Source organism: Pongo pygmaeus, chromosome 4 (genome assembly GCF_028885625.2).
Source record: "Pongo pygmaeus isolate AG05252 chromosome 4, NHGRI_mPonPyg2-v2.0_pri, whole genome shotgun sequence".
Taxonomy (NCBI): domain Eukaryota; kingdom Metazoa; phylum Chordata; class Mammalia; order Primates; family Hominidae; genus Pongo; species Pongo pygmaeus.
Window position 1 is genome coordinate 72405044 of NC_072377.2, and position 26227 is coordinate 72431270.

The 26227-nt window shown below is 38.0% G+C and overlaps 1 protein-coding gene across 12 annotated transcripts in view; it reads left to right on the plus strand.

Annotated features, from left to right (window-relative positions):
* The window catches only part of MAST4 (microtubule associated serine/threonine kinase family member 4), a 569183-nt gene that overhangs the window by 434368 nt on the left and 108588 nt on the right, over window positions 1–26227 (plus strand). For all 12 annotated transcript variants that reach the window (XM_054487547.2, XM_063664864.1, XM_054487548.2 and 9 more), the window contains one exon: window positions 19734–19822. In XM_054487547.2, the coding sequence (XP_054343522.1) occupies window positions 19734–19822 (89 nt within the window). The remainder of the gene's footprint in view (window positions 1–19733; window positions 19823–26227) is intronic.

Sequence of the window (26227 nt, forward strand, 5' to 3'; positions counted from 1 at the left end):
GACTTTGTAAGTTTTCTGCAAATTGGATGTGAGACAGTTTATATTCCAATGCAATATGATAATCACTGCCCAAATATAAATTCAGTAATTAAAGCTCCAAAAGGAGTGAATATATTTAACAATAAAAGCTGGGAAAAGATGACGTCTGTGGAGTTCTTTATTATTTTAGAGTAGCTGTTTATGTCTAGCACTATAAAAATTGTGTGCTCTGTGGATTTTCTAAAATGACAGTATCTTCATTGATGAGTGCACCCCTGTAACTCAGAGGGTTAATTTATAAACCAAAAAGAAAGTTCCCCTATAGGACTGCTGGTTTAGAGTGAACCATAGAGACATAGAGACAACCTGCATTCACTTTCAAATCTCTGCAACTCAAGTTGTGTTTTTTTTCAAACCTCTTCAACTCAAGTTCTGTTTCTGTTTTTTGCATTTTAAGTAAAGGAATCCTTTTTCTTTTGGCTTTGCTATTTCTGAAGTTCACCAAACCTGCCAAAGTCTGGCTGTGTCTCTCCCACATCATCAATAACTATTAGAATGGGCCTGGCTTGGCTTGGCTTTGATCAGCATTGCTGTGACTACTCAAGGAACAGCCATTGGATTGCAATTTAAGGGGTGCAAACAATTCCTTTCATTAGCAAACTGTACAATCAGCATTCTGTGCTTTGTTTTTGTTTTCACGTTTTAAGTCAGGTTCTGAGGAGGGATAGACTTTGGCTAAAAAAAAATGGCATACAGTATATTGATAATTTCCTGAGAAAGACAGTTTGCTGGTATTCTGGGTTGTCGTTGAGTAAGTTAGGGCTGGCTGGTACTTCTCAAGCAAGCGGGATCTACTATGTCAAGTTTTCTACTGTAGCTGCTTGATGTAGCCTTTATGATGTGGTCAAGTGACACAGAAACCAGGAATCACTTCCTACTCATCAGTTACTTATTGTCCGAGCCCACATGGAGTGATGTTGCCTGTTTTAAGCTGGGATGTGGTCCTCTTTGATGCCCGTAGTGGGCAGGAACATCTGTAATTGGCACTTACAAAGTAAGCCTGGCTTCCTTTCTTCACTGTGTGTTGCTTACCTCTATCCCCCAGCCACACAATGCCCACCATGGAGCCTGTCATCTTCCACCCCTTGGAGTCCTTCAGTGGAAAGGAGTAACAGGTCTTCGTTACTCACATGGTTAGCTACATGATCAGACACTACTGCATTTAAATCATATCTAGGGTACTTATAACACCTAATACAATGTAAATGCTGTGGGGAGGCCAGACACCACTGCCTCCCTCATTCCCTACCCCAGTCTCAGGAAAGCAGACCCCTCTAGGCTTGAGAAGCTTACCCATTGCACTCCCTGTGGGAATGTCTCAGGAAAGAGCCTGGGTTGGGACTTGCTTTTAGCATGCCTCCCAATATCCACTCCCTTTCCTGGGACCAAAACGCATTAAATACCCTTTAAGGCCCAGGAGGCCAGACTCTGAATACAAAGACTTGGTATAGAGGAAGGAATAAATGCTTTTCATTCTCTTCCTGCAGAAAGAATGCCACAAATTAATATCTCAATAAAGTATCCTGTTGCAGGACCTATTGCCCACCCTCTCTAGCTTCTGCCTTTCTGCTTAGAAATTGTGGCTAGCAATATTTAAAAGGACATTGGCTTTTCTTTATAAAACTCACATTTTCCAGGTTAAGAGGTTAAAATATTCATGATTAAAAATTTTTGAAAACTAGAGCACAAGCATACATACATTCATACTCCCATATTCCTGCCACTGAGAAGTAATCACTATTATGATTTATGTACATTTTCTTCCTATTCATCCTCTTTGCATTCTCTATGCAGTAGTGCCTCAGTGTCCCGAGGAGTTGGTTCCAGGACCTCCCTTGGAAACCAAAATCTGAGGATGTTCAAAATCTGATATAAGATGGCATAGTATTTGCGTATAACCTACCCATATCCTCCTATATACTTTAAATCATCTGTAGGGTTCCTATAACACCTAATACAATGTAAATACTGTGTAAATAGATCTTATACTGTATTGTGTAGGGAATAATGACAAGAAAAAAATTGTATGTGTTCAGTACAGATGCAGTTTTTTTCACCAAGTATTTTCTGTCTGAATTTGTTTGAATCCATGAATGCATGACTCACGGATACAGAGACTGATGTTTAATATCAGCCTTTGGATGCTATATATTTTCTCCTATGTCTTTGTAAGCATTTTTGGAGTAATCCCATCTTGTGGTTATAGTATATCTTGACTACATTTTATTCAGGGTTTTTAGGAGAAAGAGACTAATCATTTGTCCTACACTGTCTTTTGTTCATTGTCATCCCAGAAAAAGGCCAAAAAGGGATGTATGTATAGGGGAGATTAGTTGTTAATTGGCTTGATTAGAAACAAAAACCTGCCACATAAAAGAGGCTGTTAATTCCATGGTGGTTGTTGAGTGGTCTTCAGTAAAAAGGAAAGGTCGGGTGCAGTGGCTCAAGCTTGTAATCCCAGAATTTTGGGAGGCTGAGGTAGGAGAATCACTTGAGCCCAGGTGTTCAAGACCATCCAGGCAACATAGCAAGACCCCATCTCCATAAAATGAAAAGAAGAAACGAAAAAGTTAGTGGCTAAGCAGAGAGATATTGTTGAGGGTTCCAGCTTCTCAGTTCTTGGAGGGCAAGCCTGTTCTGTGTCAGGCTTAGTCCTTGTTCTCTTTTGAAATGCCCTCTTTTCCCTCTAGACTTTGTCATCATTTGATTTTAGGCTGGTGTGACTCAGACAGAACTAGATCTGTATTGTGGAGTAGAGTATTAAAAATACATAGCTCATTTAGTACATAAAAGCATTTGGAGGACAGAAGAAGCAAAAAATAAGCTATCCTAAGAAACGTTGTCAACCCTATTTCTATTCCTGGATCTTATCAATTTTTAATAAAACATTTTAAAAAGATCAGGGAAGCAGTTTTCTTCATTTCTATACAAATTGATTAACTCTTTCTCCTGGATGAGCTAGAGATTAATCTTTTTGAGGTAAAATCATCTCTTAGAAGAGAGAGTAGAAAACTAATCAATGTTCTTTCTCTAAGAGGAAGTTTTAATGGTTGAAAAATGACCCATCTCTGAAGCAAGGCTTTGACAACAAGAGCCAGGAGAATTTGGGAGATAGAGTTATCATTTATAATTAATATATTATTAATTCTTTCTAACTATGATGCTAGACTCATTGCCCAGGGATTTTTTTTTCTTTTTTAAAACTGGAGCACAAACATTTATTGTTGGTTCTTCTGGTGTTTGCTGTGATACAGTATTCCAAAAAAAAATTTCATAAGTGGAATTATGTTTTGTTTAACAATATATTATGGACACATTAAATAATCTTCCTAGAGACCTCTTCCATCCACCTTTTTCATATTTCTTAATGATAAAAAGAAATTTGCTTCTTTATCGAATATCTTCTCTTTCTACAGCATTTATTTCAGAAAACGCCTAAACCTAAGACAGGAACACTTTGTGTACCTGGCTATTGAAATCTTTCTCTAACAATTGCAGTTCTAGTTTAGATGATTTTATATGCTGCTTTATTTATCTTTATTTTTGCCTTTAGTTTCTCTTTTTTTTCTTTTTTTTTTAACACAGCTTTTGTCAAATCTTAGGTAGACTGATTCTTATTACTTATTTTTGTCCTCCCAGTTATACAAAGTCACTTAACTGAACAATGGATCTATTTAATAATGCAAGGAAAAGTCACCCTCCCTAGATTTCCTGATTACAAACTCCTTGTAAGCACTTGTCTTGAGCCCTGGTACCAGTCCTCTGCCTGGGGCAAGATACTCTAAAAACTGTTGGGGGATTTTTGGTGGAGTAACATGGCTACTTACACATCAGAAAAACAAGTTATCTTAAAACAAGAAAACCAAATGGATGATGGTGTTGATGGAGTGGAGTGGAAGTTAACTTTGTCCTATGAAACTGTTTATCACCAAGTGTCTAGTCTTCAATTTGTAGAAAGACAGCATAACCTCATGCTTACCACTCATCTCCCTTCTTATACATTATTTGAAAATATTGACACATTTAGATACAAAAATAGGTGCTCATGTGATTTTTTTTTTTAAATGAAAATGATTTCTTATTTGAAATACACAGCATCAAATTTTTGGTGTACTGTCCATGAGGCAAGCTAATAGTACAATGTGTTTTTGCTCCTTACCATATACTTTTGTGAGTTCAGAAAACATTGCAGCCTATTGTAATAAATAGTCACTGAAGCTAGTATCTGAAGACCCAGGGCTCTGGAAAGAGATCTTTAATTTAAGGACATAGAAAACACTGTTTCTTTTATATAAACGAGCTCCACAATTTTATGATTATACTTGAATGAAAATATGTTATGACCACAAAGCCAAAGGAATGACTCACTTGGTAGCTATCGACAGGTTTTATTTTCAAGATGGATTTAACTGCATTGTTGTTTTCAGATGTATTTTACCCTTTCAGTAGGATTTAGGGTCTATTTAGAAAAATAATAAGTGGAAGTAAAATATAGAAGAGTTCATGTTTATTTCTTTCATAGTACCACTGATTTCTTTTCAGTAAGTTGAGGCATCCTAATTCTGGTCTTGATATGCAGTTTAATTTCATGTGGGTGAATTATTCACAATCCCTTTCAATATGGAAAGTTGACACAGTGGGGTGCCATCTGTCTACATACCATTGAATTTCTGCTTAGCAGTGCTTCCATGTGAAGGCCAGGGATTCCACAGCTTTCATATGCAGGAATCCAGGGACACAATGAACAGGAACTCTCTGAGTCACTGCAGGGAATGCAGAATGAGTTTAGGTTGGGTGTCTGGTGAATATGGTGAGGAGGAATTGATGTGTTATCCTGGAGCCTGGAGTACTTACTGTTACGGACCAAATCTCAAGCTAGGGACGAATGAGTTCCTCTCATTAAACAGAAGGCTGGACCTGTGAGAATCAAGTGGTCATACCTATAAGAGGCAGGCAGGAGATCTGAAAGTGACTGAAACCACAGTTAAACTTTTCCTTATTAGCTGAAGCACTCTGTCTCATCCCATCTCCTGCCATAGTTTTAATCTAATCCACACAATTTAGTGAGACCTCTTTCTACACACAGATCCCTCTCCTGTCTGCTTTCTTAGAGTCTAGGGAGTTCTTGGAGGACAGTAATGGTGGAAGATACCAGACTAAAGGAATAACATCTTGAAAGATTAAGTGCAACAGAAGAATCTACAATTTGGAGTTACAAGGCTATAAGATTTGTAAATATAAGATTTTTTACTGTTGAGTTTGCTTTATTTTGAGATTTTATATATATATGTGTGTATATGTGTGTGTGTGTGTGTGTATATATATATATATATATATATATATATATACACACACATAAACTTGTCTCACTAATGCAGTCAGTATATCTTACTCTGATTTGCTGGCCAAATTTGCTTTCTGATGCATGTTACAATGTGGGCATTAGTTCTTCTTTTCCCCAAAGCCAGTGCTGTACAAGGATGCTTCATATCACAAATCTGATTTCTGGGTTCTCTTGAACACTGAGAGTGAGTTATCTAGAAATAAGAAACCAAAAAAGTCATATAAAAACAGGCATGATCCAGAAATATGGATTTGATTTTGAAATCCACTAAAAAACAATAGAACAAAAAAAAATCTGCTACATGCATAAACACAGTTCTCTCCAGAGAGCTGTGTCTGGCTAGATCTGTTGGTTTGGGCAGGGATAAGGAAGGAAGTGCCTGGTTGACATGGGTAATTCGTATGTTGGATCATCTACCTATGGATCTTTGAGAATACACTGTGGAGGAAGGAGTGTCTATATCGTGTCCACATCCCACCTGTCTACCATGAGCCTGAAAAATCTGTACACAAGTGTATCCTGGGATAAAACTCATGCCCCACTTGGTAATATTGGACTGTCTGTCCACCAGGGTCAGACTTACTGCCTCCAGAAAAACTTCACAATCTGATGTAAAGCTCCATAGCTTGAACCATCTCTTGTACCTGACCCTCATGCTAGAGACTCAAAAGTCTGGTTTGGTTGGTATCCCAAGTACCAGCTCCATCTCTTAAGTGTGGATTCCTAGTTACCAAGCTCATGTGATTTCTATGTATGAACAGAATGGTGAGATATTAATTTATAAGTGTACATATAATCATTATTGGGCCTAGGCCCTTCAAAGGTCTTATTCTCTGCTTTGTAGACAGTCTAGCAAGATTGTTAAAAACACGGGTTCCAAAGGCAGACTGCCTGGGTTTAGATCCCGGTTCTCCCACTTACTAGTTCTGTGATCTTGGACAAGTTACTGAACTTCTCAGTTCTTCAATTTTCACATCTATAAAGATGTGAATAAAAATAAGTCCTACCTTATAGGATTGTCATGAAAATTAAACCATTGCTTGGAGTGTGTTAAACGCTTTGTCAATGTTAGCAGTTATTATTTTTGTTTTTTTTAATCACTTTTGGGCAGACCTCTCCATGAAGCTAATCAGAAGGTTGTCTGGGGACTATGGTAGCAGAGCAAGATTGGGCTGATGTGCGCGGTTTTGACAGTTGTTCCAAATCACTGAAGTCTGTTGAGTGCAGTCCCTTGCATGTTGCTCCACCTTGATGTTGACAGTTAGAAGCCCTTGGCCAGTGTTTGAGTGGATACTTTGAATTCGTGGTTCTGGAGCTTTTGTTTTTCTGTGTTTCTAAAGCCCACCAATTATACTTCTTACTGGTACCTTCTTTCTATAACTAGGATAATGTTTACATTTACCATGAAGCCTTGCTGCCCTAGAACTAGCCTCTTGTATGAAAACAAATATGCCTGAGAGAATGTATACCAGGGAGAAAGACCAAATATTTTGTTTTGTTCTTTTTTCTTCCACAACATCAAGTACTCTAGAATTATTTTGATGGCCAGGATTTGTAAAGCACTTGCTGTGTGCCAGGCACTATGATAATTTCTTTACATAAATTATCTCAGTTAATCTCCACATAGCCCTCTGTGGTCATTGATATTCTTTTGCTTTTTGTGACAGAGTCTTGCTTTGTCGCCCAGACTGGAGTGCAGTGGTGCGATCTCAGCTCACTGCAACCTCCGCCTCCCAGGTTCAAGCAATCCTTCTGCCTCAGCCTCCTGACTAGCTGGAATTACAGGCATGTGCCACCGCACCCAGCTAATTTTTGTATTTTTAATATAGACAAGGTTTCGCCATGTTGGCCAGGCTGGTCTCAAACTCCTGACCTCAAGTGATCTGCCTGCCTCAGCTCCCAAAGTGCTGGGATTACAGGCATGAGCCACTGTGCCTAGCCATGGTTATTGATATTATTATCCCTGCTCTACAGATCAATAAATTGAGGCTTAGTGGGTTTGGAATTCAACAGTAGATCTACTAATGGCAAGTCCTTGTATTTCATGGCTGCATTCTCCTAAGAAACTGAGTCCATTTAATTTAAAACAGAACTGTCTCTTCCTTTGTAGAACAGAGTTACTGTATGTTCACATAAGAAGTAGTCAAGTATATCCATATGGCTCATGCAGATTTCTACCTTCCAATGTACCCTGGTTGTGGGAGCCACTTAACCTCCCTTCTTAGGCTCTGTTTGCCACTAATTGGTGGTGCTATGTTGGCAAGTCACTTCATTGTCTTCCAGACCTAAAATTCTGTTACCCCACAAATATCAACAGCAAGGAACACTCATTACCCAGACTGAATACTGAGCATCTTAAAGGCCAGCATCTTCTGGTAATTCCCCAGTCCTCCTGTCTTTAGCAACAGAATTGGTTCCTTGTGGCCAATTTCATCTTTGCAAAATGAGAGAATGACTAAGAAAACATTAGTGGATGCAAATGAGGAAAAGAAAAGACATCTGTCAAGTTAATTAAGGGAAAACATTCCTTTGACCTCTTTTTTTTTTTTCCGTGCTTTTCACCAAGGTGGGCTATTCTTCGCTCCTTAGAGACTACTTCCCTTTTCGTGTTAGAAACAAATAGTAGGGACCAAGCACTAAAGTATGGGATAAACACACAACTAATTTTAATATCCATTTGACAGTTTTCCTGTTGCTTCTCCATTTAGGAAACATTTTCTTCTACTTCTGCCCATTATCACAGCTTTGACATTCATGTCATTAACAGAATGTCGTTTTGCAAGATACTGAATTAGGAGCAGCTAGCAACAAAACATGCTGAACAGAAAGACACTGGCTTTTTGCCACATGACTTCTCACAAAAAAGAACAAAGTGGAGCTCTGGTGTCGGTTTCTTATATTTGTATGTTTGTGTTCCGATTGTGGAGGCACATGAAATCAGGGACAGTTCACTTGTGGGCAGAACGTTATGCCAAACTGCTATATAAAAGCCAAATGCTGTAGAGCTGGGAGGTGTTAAATAGTCATGCTGTTCATTCTGGGCTTGAAATAAATTTCTGTTGAGTGTCATAAAAGGAGATTTGGTGGTCATGGAAGTAAACCCCCTTCCCTTTTGTGGGTCGAAAAGAAGTGGTCCTTGGGTCCTCGGAAGCAGAAGGAAGGAAGAGACCCCTTTATTTTTTTGGTTAGTGATTAGCTATGTAGCTAAATTATAGACCAAAATATATTCACCAAATTAAATAGTTCTAGTGTTAGCAAGTTAAACTGAGATTTAATTTCTGTATAGAGAAGGCTGAAATGGGTAAAACTATATTATAATAATTTAGTTGCTATGTGTATATTCAAATAAGTTTTGGATATAAGGACATTTCCCAATCAAGCTTTCTAAAGCCAATGACCATTTCATAAAAGCAATGCAAGTGGGACATGAGGTACAGGAGAAAAAAGTTAATAGTAAAATTTTACTGTGTTATTTCCAAAAAGGAAGATTGGAACATTAGATTTAAGTTATTGCATTAACTCTGGCTTGGGACTGCTACCACTGTCTAAGGTCTTTTTAAGAGTTACTTCCTTATCTCTGGCCAATTGAGAATAATCTAATGCCATTAAATTAAATTGATTAAAGTAATTTTAACAGTAGGACTTTGAACTTGGTTTTTCTGCTACTTGGAAAAATATATCAAATTGTGAATTTAATATACTTATATTGAGTACAAAATACGGAAGTTAAAAACAAAAAACAACTTGTTTATGTCACACACATCTTCCCTACCCCCAGCACACACTTGTAAAGTAGAGGTTTATAAAACCATTAATTTGTGTTTTGTGTATCTTTTCTTAATTCCCCAGTATGTCTGTTGACTTCTCTTTGGTCCCTAATAATAACTGACCTATGGACAGCTGAACATTTGGATGTCTGTCTCATAGGTATTTGATTTGACCTTTCCCCCTGTTATAAAACTGGCTCCACCACCTCCACCTTTCCCCCAACTTTGCTACTTTGATAAGCCAGCTCTAGGTAGGGCCACCCAGGTCGTAGCCGCTCTTTATCCTTGCAGGGTAGATTACGCCATGTGAGTTTTGAGTGACTTTATACTATGTTTTAGGTAGCATCAGCCCTTGGAGAAGTTTACCAAGTTACAGCACATGCCCTTTATCTCTTAGAGATAATTACTGGCCTTTCCAGTACTCTCTTCCCATCTTCATCTCAAATGGTAACACTCTTTATTGTGTGTCTTTGATCTTTGGGCTGTTGTACTAATCTGAAATCCAAAAGCCGTCTCCATCATTGACTCTCCCAGCCCCTGAGGTCCTTCCTGTAAATACGTGACCTGCACCGATGACCTAGAATCCCTGGGGTGGGCATGCAGACTAGGTATCTCTTATGACTCATGTTGCAGATAAATTGCACTAAACAATTAATAGGCAATGAGATATAGGCCCTTCTCACATTAATTTTACTTCTAACATTTAAAAAACTTGGATTTATTCTGCTACTATAAATCCTTCCTTCCTCTCCGCTTTTTTTTTTTTTTTTTTTTTTTTAAATTAGGGTCTTGCTCTATTGTCCAGGCTGGAATGCAGTGGAGTGATCATGGCTCACTGCAATCTCAAACTCCTAGGCTCAAGTTATCCTCCAGCCTCAGCCACCTGAGTAGTTGGGACTACGGCATACACCACCATGCCTAGCTATTTTTTAAAATATTTTATAGAGTGGGGTTTCCCTATGTTAACCAAGCTGGTTTCAGACTCCTGGCCTCAATGAACCCTCCTGCCTTGGCCACCCAAAGTGTTGGGATTACAGGTGTGAGCCATACAAATCCCATTATATCCAGCTTCTACTTGACTTTGATCATTGTGTCTTGCTCCCTCTTTTAATTAGACCGATGATCCCATTGCAGTTTTATTCAGAATGATATGTATGTTGATTGTTCCAGTATGATGTTTTGTACCATGCATCCAGCACCACAGACTTCGTCAGCTCTTTGTATTTTCTTAGCTATGTACATTGCCTTGATCAATCCAGTAGTATTGGACTATATTATGTCATTTTAAATCAGTTTAGTCTTATAAGTTGGACTATATGTTTGTCCTCCAAGTTAAATTATAAACTTCTTGAAGGCAAAAGTATTTAATGTATTTCTATTCAACGAATCTTTTTTCTATGTTCTTCTGGGTATCCAAAGGGATTCAGTGTTACATAAAGTATAATCCTTGTTCTCAAAAAATTTGTAGCCCACTCCTAGGTTGTAAGCTTCACGTACAATTCCAAGTTATGTGTTGTGACCACCAAGTGATACTGTGCTTGCCAGGTTTACTGCAATATGACAAGGTGAATGTCAGCCACCAATGACACGTGCTAATACTATGACATCAGAGCCCACCAGGTTAGCCATGGAGAAATAGCTATGCCGATATGTCTAACTTTGAAATAGAGCCACGAAATGGAGAATAACTCAGGAGAAATGAGTTGCTAAAAATGTACACTTATACACAGTGTAACATTTCAGTCAACAACAGACCACATATATGAAGGACTGCATATACACAGGTGGTCCCACATGATTGTAATGCCATATTTTTACTGTACCTCTATGTTTAGATCCTGTCAACCTGAAAGGAAAAGTCCAAGGCAAAATTAAGATAAGTAGAGAGTTTCATTGGGGCTAAGTTTGAGGATTGCAACCCTGAGCATAGATTCAAGTTGCTCTGCATATACACTCCAATTAGCAGCAGTTACAGGTAGATTTTTAAAGGAAAAGAAGAGGTAGTTCTAAATTGTTTACCAAGAATTTATGTTAAAATAACACAAGCTATTGTGTATACATTGTTATTTCTGTCATAAATTCCAGGAACGTGAAGATAATGAGTGAAGCAACTAGTCAGAAACAAAATGCCTTTAAACGATTGTCCCCCAGGCAAGGTGGGGATGTGACTGAAGTCCCTCCTCCTGTCTCTCTGGGCCTAATACATTTTGCGTAGTTCACGTAGCTCAGACTGCTCTGAGCTATTTTTCTTTTCTCAATACACAAATACCATTGTGTTGCAGTTGCCTCCAGTGTTCAGTACAGTAACATGCTATACAGGTTTGTAGCCTGGGGTCCATAGACTATCCCGTATAGCCTCAGTGTGCAGTAGGCTCTACCATCTAGGTTTGTGTAAGCGCGCTCTGTGATGTTTGCACGAGGACAAAATAGCCTAACGAGGCATTTCTCCGAATGTATCCCTGCTAAGCAACAAGTGACTGTATTTTCATCAGGCAGATCACTGAAATTACGAGATTATTTAGGGAAGTCCTATGAAATGGATGGATAATCTGCAATGCATAGTACGTTCTGTAAAATTCTAGTGTTTATTGTTTATGAAAATGTGTTTAAAAGCTGAATGGGAATTTATCTCACACTTAAGCAGCAAATTTTTGTTGTATCTCTTTTCCAGATTCTGCCTTAGAGTCTAGTTATCTGTGAATCAGCCTTATCTCTCCTTTTATACTTTAAACACTTTGAAACAGCTTCATTTTCTTATCTCACACAGTACTTTGTACATGGGAATAGACATTCCAGAAATACTTGTTATATTGGATAGTGCCTTTTCTAATATCTACATGTTCAGCTGTTTTTCTTTTCTTCTATGAAGACAGAATTGGGCCAGACCTCACTGTGGATTTATCTTAATGGATTAGATATATTTCCAGAAAGTACTATATAAGGTAATATATATTTTCCTATTGACTTTCTTCAGAATTTTTGAAAGCTTATCCCTTTCTCTAGCTGTTGAAATTAGCCTAAATTTTTTTTTTGTTCATAGGTGAAAGCAGTGTAGGCAACCATTCATTCCCATTATAATTAATGCCTTTGAAGAGTTTTTCTCCTAATAGAAAAGTTAAGTTCAAGTATCAGGCCAATAATGTCAATAATTACATCCCCCTGATCACTATGACCTGAATCATTACATTAATACAAATATGGAAAGGCCTGAGGCACTCAGGCTGATACCTCAGTTATCAGCACTTGCTATTTCTCCAGGTTTTTTGAGGCTGTACAAAAGAGCACAGACTGATGTAACACTTGCATTGAATTTTGGAGCTGTTTTTATATAAACTAATTTTTACAGTAAAATACTATATTTGAAAGCAGAACCACAGGCGATAAGAGTGCATTCAAGATGCACATCAATTCGACATTCTAACTGGTCCTCCTGCTTCCTCCTTTTAATCTAGCAGCCAGAATGATTCTCTAAAAACAAAAGTCAGGTTATGTTCAGAACCTTCCAACAGCTTCCCTTGTCACTCAGGCTAAAAACCAGACTCTGCACTGTGGCCTGCAGGCTGCTGCAGACCTGCCTCCTGCCATGGCTCTACCATCCTCTGCTGGCACTCTTCCCTGGCTCTCTGCACACCTGCCATGCTGGTCTGCCTGCTGCTCCTAGAACACTCTGGCCTCAGGGCCTCTGCTCTTGCTGAATGCTCACTTCCTTGCTTTCTGGTCTTATCCTCTCTCACCTCCCTAGTGAGGCCTTTCCTGACCACCTGTTTGAAATTGTGAACTCCCACCCCTGCACTCTCTGTCCTACTTTGTGCATTATTTTTCCTCCATCGCTATCTCATGTACCACAGATTTTACAAATTTGTTATGTCCATTTTCTGCTTTTCTCTCCAAAATGTAAGCTCTCTTGAGAGCAGAGATTTTTGTTTGTTTAGAATAGTGCCTAGCATATCTTAGGCACTCAGAAAGTAATTTATTGAAGTAATTAATGAAAGCCTGGGAGGAGCTCTGATTTCATGGGCCATAGGGAAGATGATCCCAGCGAGTTTCTTAACTTCACATTAGTAGCAAAGGGTGTGTGACAAAGGCAGAGAACAGCTTTGTTGTTTGTCTCTGCTGCCTTCTAAGGAGGAATAGTGCTTATCCAGCCAGCTACTAGGTGTGGCCTTGTGTTATTCAGAAAAAGTGGTGATGTAGACTTGAAGATGCCTAGAAAGAAAGGGTTGACTGATTTACATAAGAAAGACAGTTATTTCTGGGAGAAGAGAACAGAATGTAGGCGAAAATAGAGATATCCAGGTGAAGCAGCAATAAGCAGGATGTGGGGAAGAGGTATCCAAAGGTTTTAAGAAATATTTGCTTTATGTTGCATGATATAATTTTTCTTTCAAATATAGCCTTTTATCAAAGACATTTTTCAAAGCTTTTTCAGTCAAATGCACAGAGTTCTAGGTCTTTAATGTTGCAAAGAGGAAAAAGAAATGTCCATGATATATAATTTTAGTGCATTTAGGAATCCTAAAATTTGCTTCAAAGGAATAATCTAAAAAAGGAATGAATTAGACCCATATTTACGTTGCCATGGTTAAACCTCAAAAACATAATGAGTGAAAAAAAAAGTAAGTTACAGAATATCTAATTCTGTAGATATTCATCCAAAAGTATAATTCATCCAAAAGTCAAAAACATGACTGTCATACAAATATGAAGTGAACATGTATCAAATATTTTGTTTAACATATCAGTGAGGGCAGCAGTAACATATTAAAACAGGTTCAAAGAGATTTTTTTAAATCAGACATATATGAATATATATACATATATAGTCAGGAATTATGAAACAGATTTGCTCATAGATGCAAAATTAGTATCTTATAGGACAGTGATAGTAAATATTTGAGGTCATCTTTCCTTGGGGTGGACATTAATTGTATCTTCACCAGATAAAGTTCATTTACATTATTATGGATGAGAATCATTTGCAGTACTGCCAGTTTTCTACTTAACTTCAGCTTCTACAGAGTTTTTAAATCACCTAGTCAATAGAAAAACAATGTGTATACCTTTACAGAATCAAATAATTTCCAGGGATCGTCTACTATACAAAGCCCAACAAGCCACTAAAAGGTAACTGTTAATTTCTTTTGTACAATTTCAAGTCTCTGTTTTTCCTGTTATGTGATACTACTAATGAAAAGTGGAAGCACACACATATAGTGTGGTTGTACATATAGCATATATATATATATATATATATATACACACTACCATACTAAGAATGAATGGGCAAGCTGCAAGCCCCAGTTCTTTCAATAGTTGCCTTTTGGGGACTGGAATATGTTATTGGTTTGGACTTCAGAGAGTACATTTTGTTCTCTCTCTAGTTTCTATATCTTTTTTAAAGATTGGAAACAAATAGCACAAATGATACAGTTGCTTGTTCCAGTGTGGTAGGATTTGTTGGATTATTTTTCTATTTTATTAAAATTTTTGAGACGAAAAAAGTAAGTTTATGAATATTTCATCTGTTTCAGCCCCTTCATTGTGAAGAAATGGAGACAGAAACCTGCTAAGTTCATAACATTTATGCAGCATTACCACATTAGCTAGACAACTTCTGCCTCCTGGTCATGCCCTATTTCTTCCACTTCAGGCTTCTTCTTTAAGAAATATTCAAATGTTCATCTTCTCTTAAGGTGTGAGGAAATAGTTAGCAGGTGTTCATGGACAGTAAAGCTTTGGTCTAGGATTGGTCTCCTGTGCAAATTTATCAAATTTTCATCAGGACAAAGTAATAATTCTAGCTTTCCAGAATTACCGGGGCCCCTCTTACTCAATTCACTATATTATTACTGCCCCTCAATGGTGGTTAGTCTTATGTTTTACTGAATGTTGACCTTTCAAGTCAGCTGTGAATGTAAAAATCACTGCCTGTTGGGGTTTCCTCTCTTCATTGTTCTTGCCATGGTCAGAAATGGTCAGAATTTATGTCTCAAAGTGAATGTAATTTAAAATTAAGTTGGATTTCAACTACTCAGAGTAACTGGAAAAGGCCACAGCCTGGCGGGCCTCACAGCTTTTAGAGACCTGGTAGGGGACGGCTAACAGGTTCTTCTGCCAGGACACAAGTGGCAGACCCAGGTGTGAAACTTTTACAGGTCCCACCAAGCCTTTCTAATGGAGCACAGAGCATAAGGACAACTTCTGCAGAAATGGAATGGGGTACTTGGAACCAAAAATACATACACCTCCTTCCCCACCTGCCTCCAGCTTAGTAGCCCATAGTCCTCTTTGTCCCTCACACTGAGCCAGGCCTGACTTAGATGATGAAATGCATGGCCTGTCTCTTCACCTTCCTAGCAAGTGGGAGGTGCTGTTGGCAGTAATTAAGAAATTGAGAAGCTCCTTGTGAAACTGTTTTGGTGATGGTAATAGTGAACTCAGGGAGCAGGTGTGGTGCCTTGTTCAGTCCTCATTTCACCTGCCTGAGCAAAAACCATGCAGACAAATAAAACACTTCCTGGTGGTGACCTCATGTCACTCCAAAGCATCTCCACCCAAGCACCCGTTCAGCTGTGACATTCTTACACGCAGTGTTCTGTCCATGCCTGCTCACCTCCTGCCCCTCAGAGGCAGCCAGTCCTTCTCCCTCAAGGTCCTATCATCAGAACATCGTTTCCCCTTCCCATTCTTCTCAGATTCTGTAGTCAGCAAGGTGCATTTCTTGTGCTCTGTGTCTAAGTTATCTTTCTGTGCCTCATAGTTGCCCCTAGGAGGAACTTCCCAAGGAGGTACCAGATAAATGAAGTAAAAATAAATGCTTACTTGTGATCATCAGCTCCTGGCCTAATCCATTGTTTATGCCATTGTCTCAAGTTGTTATATGACTGTCTTCTCAGCCTAAATTCTGAATTTGCAAGTAGTGACTCTGTGCCATTGTGTTAATAGAACAATAGTTGTCACCTTCCAAATTCAGAGAACAAACTGTGCAACTTATCCACAGGAAAGTAAGTTTTACCATGTGCTGCTTCAACTGGATAACTGAGAGAGGGTACTTTGTGGGAAGTGGTTAGTCTCATGTTGGTCTTTCAGATCGGAGCATGGGCATGGTGAATGGCTTCTAGCTGTTGAAAAATGAAGTCAAAAGAATACATTTGGGGATGGAATAGCTGCAATTTGAGTTCATAAGTTTAGTTTCATTTTTGCGGTCATGTCCCTGTATCCCTGAGGATGAAAACTGGAGATAACTCTTTACAAGCTCAAATGCTTAGATAAGGGTGAATTGTAAAGAAGAGATTTCTGCTACAGGAGAAGTAGTATTCATGTTTAATCTGGTCGGACATCACCTGTTTTTCCCTTGGGTGACTTTGCTTGAAGAAAAAAAGCAAGGCAGAATTGATTTAGTTGTGCTGGTGAAAAGGAAGGAGCCTTTAATTTGCCTGAGTGGAGATGTTTCCACTGTTTTATCATTTAATGGATTAAATGAGTAGGTGTGGCCATGAACACCTGGAGAGACTGCCTGACGTGCAGGTGCCATAAACTTTTGCTTTCATGGGCAGGAAAGTGTGTGATACCTGGAGGACAGAGGTCAGCTCAGCATTTTGCACCAATGTTATTATTAATGTGGGCATTGCCAGGTGCTGTGGCAACCTAGGTGGCAGATGCAGTTCTAACCCACTTGAAGTTTTCTTACTGTTGGGGTTAAGTGCAGATTTTAATTCATTTATTGGGAATCAGGTACTTAGAGTAATAAGATTAGGTGACTGTCAGATATCCCAGAAGCAGGTAATACTGAGATTGGATGACCCTTCCTTCCTGTACCCTGCAAAGGTTTTCTACAGAATATCTCAGTAGGGTCCTAGGATTTTAAAAGTATTTAGATATATATATCAAGATATAGGTATTTGGGAAGGAAATGCAGTGTTAAGTGTCCCTCTACCCTTGAAGATTTTAGCAACAAATTCATTCATAAGGCTAAGAACCCATTTCATAAGTATAGAGATTTATTTCATGTACATATGGAAATATATCAGCCTATATTATATAGACACTGGCTTTGCTACTTTGGGATCATTTGATGTTTAAAAGTTTTCTATTTCATTGTTGAGAGAGATTCCAGAAAGTTCCAAGTCTGTTGTAATTTTAATATCATCTTTAGCTTCATGTTGAAAGGAAAAAAGATGAGAGGAGACACTTTCAGTGATGAATTATGCCTTGATTATTCATGGCATTTGTCAATAAGATATACGTTCGATAATTTGTTTTGTGTAACATACTACCCATACCTTAAATATGGTACACTGTTCAAATTCTGAGGTAATTTGTTTTTAACTTCTCTTAACTTGCTCATGTATTCATAGATGAAGTAGCCTGTTTTCTTTCACTCTACATTGCATTCATAATGAATCATCTATTTATAAAGATTAGAAATCTGTATAGAGGAGTAGACGCACCCAGGATGACTGTAATGTAAATCTGTTTGTATATTGACCAAACAAGTATATTTTATTTGGGGGTTTTATTTAGACATTTCTTTTTGATTTTTTTTAATCACATTTTTGAAATCACTTTTCTACCCCTTTTTGATAGACTTTAAATAACTAATGCAATTGTGACAGTTTGTTGTTCATGTTTTCATTTTTTAAAAAATCTAAATTGTTCACTGTTTTGCCTGTTGTGGTAGTGTATGTACCTTAGTACGTATGGTAGTGTTCGTTTCTTAGAAATTTTTTAAGTTTTTCTTAAATAACATTTTCTAAATTTAGTTTTAAGTATATCAGCATATTTCACTGATATACCTAGTTAAGATATTCATTAGATTATTTGCATTGACACACATTTCTTATGAATTTTATTTATACATATAAACAATAAATATGTTGAAAAGATCTTTATGCATGATGTAGATCAAATGCTAAACATGAAAAAATGTAGCCATTTTTATAATAACCTGAATTTCAGTTAATTTGCTGAAAGAAGTTTGCTGACATTTCCGGGACATAAATCTGTCATTTATAATTTCTTCTATTAACATCAGCAAGTTAATATATTTAATATTTCTGTATTGGAATGAAAGGAGACATTAATTTGAATTAACACTGAATACATTATACAGTATCTTTTAAAACCAATCAGACTGTCTGATTTAATGATTGTGAAGTTAATAGGTTGAATACATACATTTCTTGATAGATGAGTTGATAATATCCAACCCACCTTCATAATTAAATATCAAAAGTCTATTCTTATTAACAACTGTTTTAAGGCTGAGTAAACATGATCTTAATTAAACTCACAGATAATACTAGGGGATGCTGATTGCTGCACTAAGGAAAATAAAGTGATGCAGCCTGACCTTAAGAAATTATAAACATGGGACTGTTGACAAATGATAATAAGCAGCAAACATCTAAGAGAAGATAACTCCCAAGTCTGTATTGCTGAAAGAAATTGGGTTTGTTTTTGAAATGTATTATTTGAATATTTAGAAATGTTATCTCACTGTACCTAAATTAGAAGTCCAGTGAAAATTCTTGTTTCAGGAATCTGGTAAAACAGAGGTCTGTCCTGCACTAAGAAGGCATTGCAATAAACTCCTAATGGTGGTTGAGGGCAGCATAGTGTAGAAGGATAGAAGCACAGAGCCCTGAGCCTTGTTATAGGTGAATTAAATGAGGTAACTTGCTGGGTTTTATTACCCTGCTCTGACTACTGTATTGCTAATAGAGAATGAAGTGCCAGTCTATTTTGAAGAAAAGCAAATGAAAATAAGATAATATCCACTTCACCCATCCGCCAGTTTTGTATTTATCTTATTCTTTAAGGCTTGTGAAAGTTACTTTGAAATCAAATTAGCCATTTTATAACTTCCTACTAGCAGAAACAGGAACAAATTGTTGCCCTGTGCCCATGTGTAGTAATTTGTTTCTATGCTCTGGGTACTCAGGATAAAACCAGTAGGTAGCATGCTTGTGAAAGAGGACCATCACTATTATTTTAATACACTGGGATCTGATTTTATGATTCCAGAACATTTACCTTAATAAAGAATTTGTGAATGCCATATACAAGATGAAAAATGAATGAGTGGTGAGATACATTTATCTTAGCCATCAGCTATTCTACTGACAAAAGACACAAATAAGAAATTTGTCTAAATAATTAGATTTTTAATTAGTGCATCATTATAAGATTAATGTCATTGTGCTTCATTGCATGTAATTTTGTATTAGAAATTTTGTGTCAACAAAGATGCTACCTGTGGTTTGCTGATTTGAATCCTTAATTTATCACTTGTGTGTATGGCATATTACATATTTGCAGTCAAGCACTGGAAGAAGGCATTTGATTATTGCTCCACTGGTGGTGAGGAATATTGATGGTGTTGTGCTATATGAATACATTATATTTTCTAATATTCTAGAGGCAGCCACCCCTCAAATATTAGTGAATGCATAATTGTAATAATTTTAACAATAACATGAGCAGATAGGCTGCTCAACCTGGTCCATGTCTACCTGGAACATGCTTGAACATTATTGATGCTATATTCTTTTTAAACTTTGTTTTTTCTTTCTTTTTGATAGTTGCCGAACAAGCAACCGGAAAAGCTTAATAGGCAATGGGCAATCAACAGCATTGCCTCGACCACACTCACCTCTCTCTGCTCATGCAGGTAATTGGTTACCATTTCTTGAGTTTTGTTTTATTTCTTTATTTGTTGGTTTTTTAAAATAAGTAATGCATTTTGATATTCGGTACGTCTTCACATGTTATCTTTGTTTTCCTGTTGTTTTATCCCTAAGTTGTTCTTTGCGATATGTTAGCCCAAATCTTATCCTCCCTGTTTAAGTGTTTGGACTCTAAAATACAGAATTCCTTTTTATATGGGGTCCCTTTTTAATTATTTCTTTCTCCATTTCTAAATGCCTGGATGATACAAGACATGGTTTCCATGTTAGGAATATCCTTGGGAAATGTAAACATAACTCATATGAAAAGTACTAATGTTAAGAACTGTTCAGCATATTTCTCCCTAAAATTGAACTTGTCTAATATATTGTGATGGTCATTTTAGGGACAATGAAGATTTAAGAGAAAGCCTTTGGCCTCAAGTACTTTCTAGAATTATAAGGAAGGTTAGAGCAGTACTGTAAAAACTAGACAATGAAAACTGCTTTATATGCTGGGGTTTTTTTTTTTTTTTTTCCTCAAAGTTCTATCCGTGGTGATGCAAAGAAGAGAAGGGTTAATTCCAATAAAGAAAGTCTGGAAGAGTTTAAAGGAGCCATTTGCCCAAGATGTTGAAAGATGAGCAAGACTTTGCTGGCTGGTAGAGATGGAGTGAGAGAAAGGGAATTCTCAGTGTATGGCTAGAGTGTGGGATGTGTGTACTTCGTTAAGAGAACATAAGGATGGAAAGGCAGAGGAAGGTCAGGAAGTGGGACAAAGTTTGACTTTGAAGCCCTTTCAAGGGTTTTGAGGAGGATCTGTGTTATAGGAAGGTATCTTCAGGATTGTGAAGGATGAAGGTCAGAAGAATGAGCTCTTAGCCCTACTTCACTGTACTCTTGTGAAAACTCTAATTTGATACTCATGTGTTCTCAGATGATCTTGACCTTAAATGCAGGGCTACCACTCTCACCCAGAAAGCAGTTCTTAAGCTCAAGGGGCCTTTCAAGTTGAGACTGGGAGTTGTCTGTTATATTACTGGAGAGAAGAAGGGAGAGAAAAGTAGTTGCTCCTTTGGAGTGAAATTTTATTTTCTCTGTAGAAATAATTAAAGGTATTAAAGGTGGTAAAGTAAAAAGGTAAAAGATAGATAGATAAAATTATGACACTGTAAAATGACCACTAACATCTAGAAAGGCCTCTCCCAGGTAAAACCTTAGAGTTGGAGAAACTCTTACACAGATGAAGACAAGTTCTAGACCACTCATAGCAGCAGCATCTGTAATAGCTAAACATTTGAAGTAACCTAACGATCTGTCACTTGGAAAATGGATAAATGAATTGTGGCATAGTTATACCCAAAACACACTGTGCACATAGAAAACAAGTGAACACTACTCAGATTTGCGTGGCTGAAACTCAAATATATTGTTGGACAACAAAAGTGAGTCACAAAAGAATATTATGTAAGCTTTTCATATAAAGTTAACATGCTACGTACAATATTTTGTTTAGGGATATATATATATGTACATGATATATACCCTATAATATGATTATATTCTATATATTCACTGTATTATATTTTATGTATTTTTATAATATAAGAGCCTAAAGCAAAACATGGTAATGTTAAAGACTGATTTCATGATAGTAGTTACCTCTGAGAGGGCGTGAGAGAGATGTAATTAGGGAGCGGGTGTAAGCAGTGGTAACATTATATTTCCAAGGCTACGTGATGAGGATACATTACTTCTATTACTACCATTTCTGTTTTTGAGATTGATATTACACCCGGTCATTAAAATCCTACAGAGGGTCAAACAGTGCCAGATACCTTACTTGGGACATTACTCTAGCACCCAGCACAGTGCGCAGCAGTGTATGCTAGATGCTAAGTGAATGATGATTCTGTTTTTTAGTATATAATTCTGTGATTTAAAGATTTTAATCTCACTCCTCTTTATAGTATTTATAGCAATTTCACCATCATTTATGTGCCTGTTGATTCGTCTTTTATACCTGTGATTTTCTTCACTTCTAATATTGAGAAGACAGAACATGTGGTTAAGACTTTAATGATCCTTTTAATTATTTTTCTTTTCTTTCATAGACTTAGCTTAAGTTCTTTCTCCTTCAACATTAATTTAGAATTTAATCAGAGGAATGGGCAGAGGGAAGCCTGTCATTCAGGTTCTAAGAGTGTTTGTTTTTGTTTTTGAGACGAAATCTACCTCTGTTGCCCAGGCTGGAGTGCAGAGGCACGATCTCAGCTAACTATAACTTCTGCCTCCCGGGTTCAAGAGATTCTCGTGCCTCAGCCTCCTGAGTAGCTGGCATTATAGGCCATGCCACCATGCCCGGCTAATTTTTTTTTTTTTTTTTTTGTATTTTTAGTAGAAGGTTTCGCCCTGTTGGCCAGGCTGGTCTCAAACTCCTGTGCTCAAGCAGTCCTCCTGCCTCAGCCACCCAAAGTGCTGGGATCATAGGCATGAGCCACCGCGCCGCACCCAGCATTGCTTTTCCTTATGTTATGGAGCCAACATGTTGTTGTTCTCTCAGAGGCAGTGGAAGCCTTTCAGACTTTCTGTGAGAGGTGGCATTTATTACTGTCTGGTAGATTCCTATTTCTGTATAAAAAGAAGAAAAACATGTGGATACGATACAGGACCAGGCCTCACATCCTGATAACATGCAGTACCTCTTCACTGGCCATACCTTTTGCCTCACCCTTTCTGTTGCTACGTTCTCTATCCTGCGTTGGACACAGAGTGCCAGGCGAGGTTTTCTAGGCATCTCCATCAAAACAAGAAGGAAAAACCTCCATCTCTCAGCACTTATTAACCTAAAAGATAAAGTTGCACTTTCTACTTTTCTTAGGTGGGGATTACATGAGCCCCGCCAGTCATCACGGACACATCGTTTGTACCTATCAAATGTATCAGTAGAGATGGGGACATTAATTTCTGTAGGGGTGTCAGCAGTGCCCTGGGGAGAAAGAGATATTGGCATACACAGTGGTCTGGAGCATGTCTTCACAAAATAGTGTTTGTGGGGAGCCGGAGATTCCTAAAAGAACAGTGAATAGGACAGTCTCATTAAAAAAAAAAAAAAGAAGGAAGGAAAGAAAAGAAAACAAGGCATAGAAAATCACAGGCTCTTATGTCCAGGAAGATTCTAAGCATGAAAAATAATCCAGAAGTCCCAAAGGGAAAAGACTAGTGTACCTCTCTTACAATGAAAATTTCTGTATCAAAAACAAAAGAAGTCAAAGTATGAAAAATGTTTGTGCCCATGACTGATTGCCAGTTTACATGAAGAAATTGTGTAAATTGATATGAAATGGTGAATGCACCAATAGAAAAATGGGCAAAAGGTGCAAATAGCATGACAAAAGGAAAAAATAGCCAACAAAACATGAAATGATATGTCATTGCAATTATAAAAAAAAAGTGGCCAGGCACAGTGGTCACACTTGTGATTGCAGCACTGTGGGAGACTGAGGCAGGAGGATTGCTTGAGCCCAGGAGTTTGAGCCTAGATGACATAGTGAGACCTCATCTCTACAAAATTTCTAAAAATTACCCAGGCATGGTGGCACATGCCTGTGGTCCCAGCTACTCAGGAGGCTGAGGTGGGAGGATCGCCTGAGCTGGGGAGATCTAGGCTGCAGTGAGCTATAATGGGGCCACTGAACTCCACCATGGGTGAAGGAGATAGTATCATTCACCTAGCATGGGGTCAAAAACCTTTTTTAATTGATAAAATTCAGTGATAGCAAAGATATGGGAAAGCGGTCCCTTTCCCATGATCTAAGGGTATTAGTGTAACCATTTTGGTTAGTGGTTTTCAGTATTGGTGAATATTTCAAATGTGTTTACCCTTTTGCCCAGCAAATTAATGTAAAGGAATTTATCTTACTGATATTCTCATAAAATAACAGAAAATTATAAGTATAGCATGGCTTTTGTACCTAGCAAATGGAAAGGTACCAGTTTTTCATTTAAATTTTTCTTCAGTAATGGACTAGTTAAGTAAATAATGATTCAGGGGTATAACCCAGCACTACATAGTTGTTACAAAGAACAAGGTGGGGCTTTTATGTGCTGGTATTGGAAGGATACACAAGATACATTGTTAGGTGAAAACATTGCATGTTGTCATTTCATGTGCATCTGTGTTTTAGAGTGTGTATACACAGATGAAAGCACACTTGTATATTCATGCATAGTCATAGAAATTTGTGGAAAAGGAGAGGAGAAACTGTTAATTGTTTAGGGAATAAGAAAGTAGGGAAATTAGCACATAGTGCCTTTCTAATAAAAAGAAGGCTGTAAAAATAAAACCCATAAGAAAACAATATAATATCTGCAGTAGTTTTCTATTGCTGAGTAACAAATTACTCATAATTTACTGGTTTAAACCACATGCATTTATTAATCTTACAGTTCTTCAGGACAGAAGTCTGGGCAGGCTCGCCTGGGTTCTCTGCTCAGGGTATTATGAGGCCAAAATCAAGGTGTTTGTTGAGCTGGGCTTTTACCTGGAAGCTGGGAAAGAACTCACTTCTAAGCCCATGCAGGTGTGGACAGATTTAGGTCATTGCCTTTGTAGGACTGAGTTCCCTGCTTCACCCTGGCTATCAGCAAGGAGCTGCTTTTCAGCTCCTAGAGGCTGGCTGCCCTCTGCGATCTTGTAGCCAGCAGGGGCACATCCGGTCATTCTCACACTTCAAATCTGACTGCTCCTCCTTCCATCAACCAGAGAAAACTCTTGCTTTTAAAATGCTCACTTGGTTGGGTGAAGCCCCACTCAGATAATCTCTATACTTGAAGGTCAACTGACTTGGGACAATTACAGCTAAAAAAAATCTCTTCATACTAGTATTCATTTTTGATTGAATAACTAGGGGACTGGAATTTTGAGGAGACCATGGTTAGAATTCTGCCTACCACAGTAACACTTCATATTGTATTTTGATTTAAATGAGTAAAAGTAGGAGCTCTAAGAGTGATACTTAAGAGGATGAGCCACAGAGGAAAAGGAGATAAAAACTGAGGCACAGTGACTCCAGGCTTTTAAAGTGCTTAGGTAGCAACTGTAGCCCTGTTGGCCAAAATACCTATTTTCTGTGTCTTCAAAAGTTGTTTTACTGTGAATTTGCAGGTGGCTACTTTGATGTATTTTTAAAAGGGTTTCTGTAAGGAAGGATGGAAAGGAGTTTCACTTTTCTGTTGGGCAATTTTAGGAGTTATTAAAGATAGGAAATATCCCTAAATCTCTGTCTATGTGTATATATAGATTTAGGTCACAAAGAGACTTCATTTCTTAAGGGTTAGTCATCACTGTATTTATGCAGCTGTGTTCTGCTTGTTTTGGGTAGGCACATGGGGTTTGGGCAACAAAACAAAACATCCCGAATCCCACTCTTCTAAATGAATCACGTGAACATTTTAATGCACATCCCTTCATTATCTTCTCTGCCTCCCACCCGACAACCACCCATGGGGCTTTGACTTAACAAATAAAATTCAGCTTGTAACTTAGAGGGTTTCCGAGGAGAAACTACATGACACCATGTACATTTTTTAACATAATATCTTCATTATTTCGGAAAACTCTTAAGGACCTTTCTCCTTTTGATTTCTTTTAGAGTCTCTTTTTGAGCCATACATGAGAATTTTTGCAACTTGCTCACCTTGCATTTCAGCTATATCAGTTCCACTCCCCGCAATCTTGCAACTCGTTCATTAGATGAGATACTAAATTGGACGGTGTTAAAGGCAATAGTTTTATAAACAGACATGTTAATGCAAATAATTGAAAGTTAATAGTCTGGCAATAAGGTGGACATAGGGAAAAATAAACAAGGCAGACTAATGAATTCAGAGAAGACAGTCTGGGGTAGAACAGGGTAAGCAGATATTCCAGTGTGCCAGAGATACTCCTGGGAGTATCACAATTTTTTTTTTTTTTTTTGAGACAGAGTCTCGCTCTGTCGCCCAGGCTGGAGTGCATCTCTGCTCACTGTAAGCTCTGCCTCCCAGGTTCACACCATTCTCCTGCCTCAGCCTCCCGTGTAACTGGGACTACAGGCGCCTGCCACCACGCCTGGCTAATTTTTTGTATTTTTAGTAGAGACGGGGTTTCACCGTGTTACCCAGGATGGTCTCGATCTCCTGACCTCGTGATCCACCCGCCTCGGCCTCCCAAAGTGGAGAGTATCACTATTATAACCCAGTGCCATCCTTGATATCAGCATGAAACTTTGTAATATTCTACTGCCCCAGGACTTTAACCTTGGAGGATGTGTAGTTGGGCTGTAAGGGGTTTAGTAAAAGCTGAAATTTTGGCACATAATGCCAACCAAGCACTTATCTGTTTACTAATATGCATATGACTGTTTCAT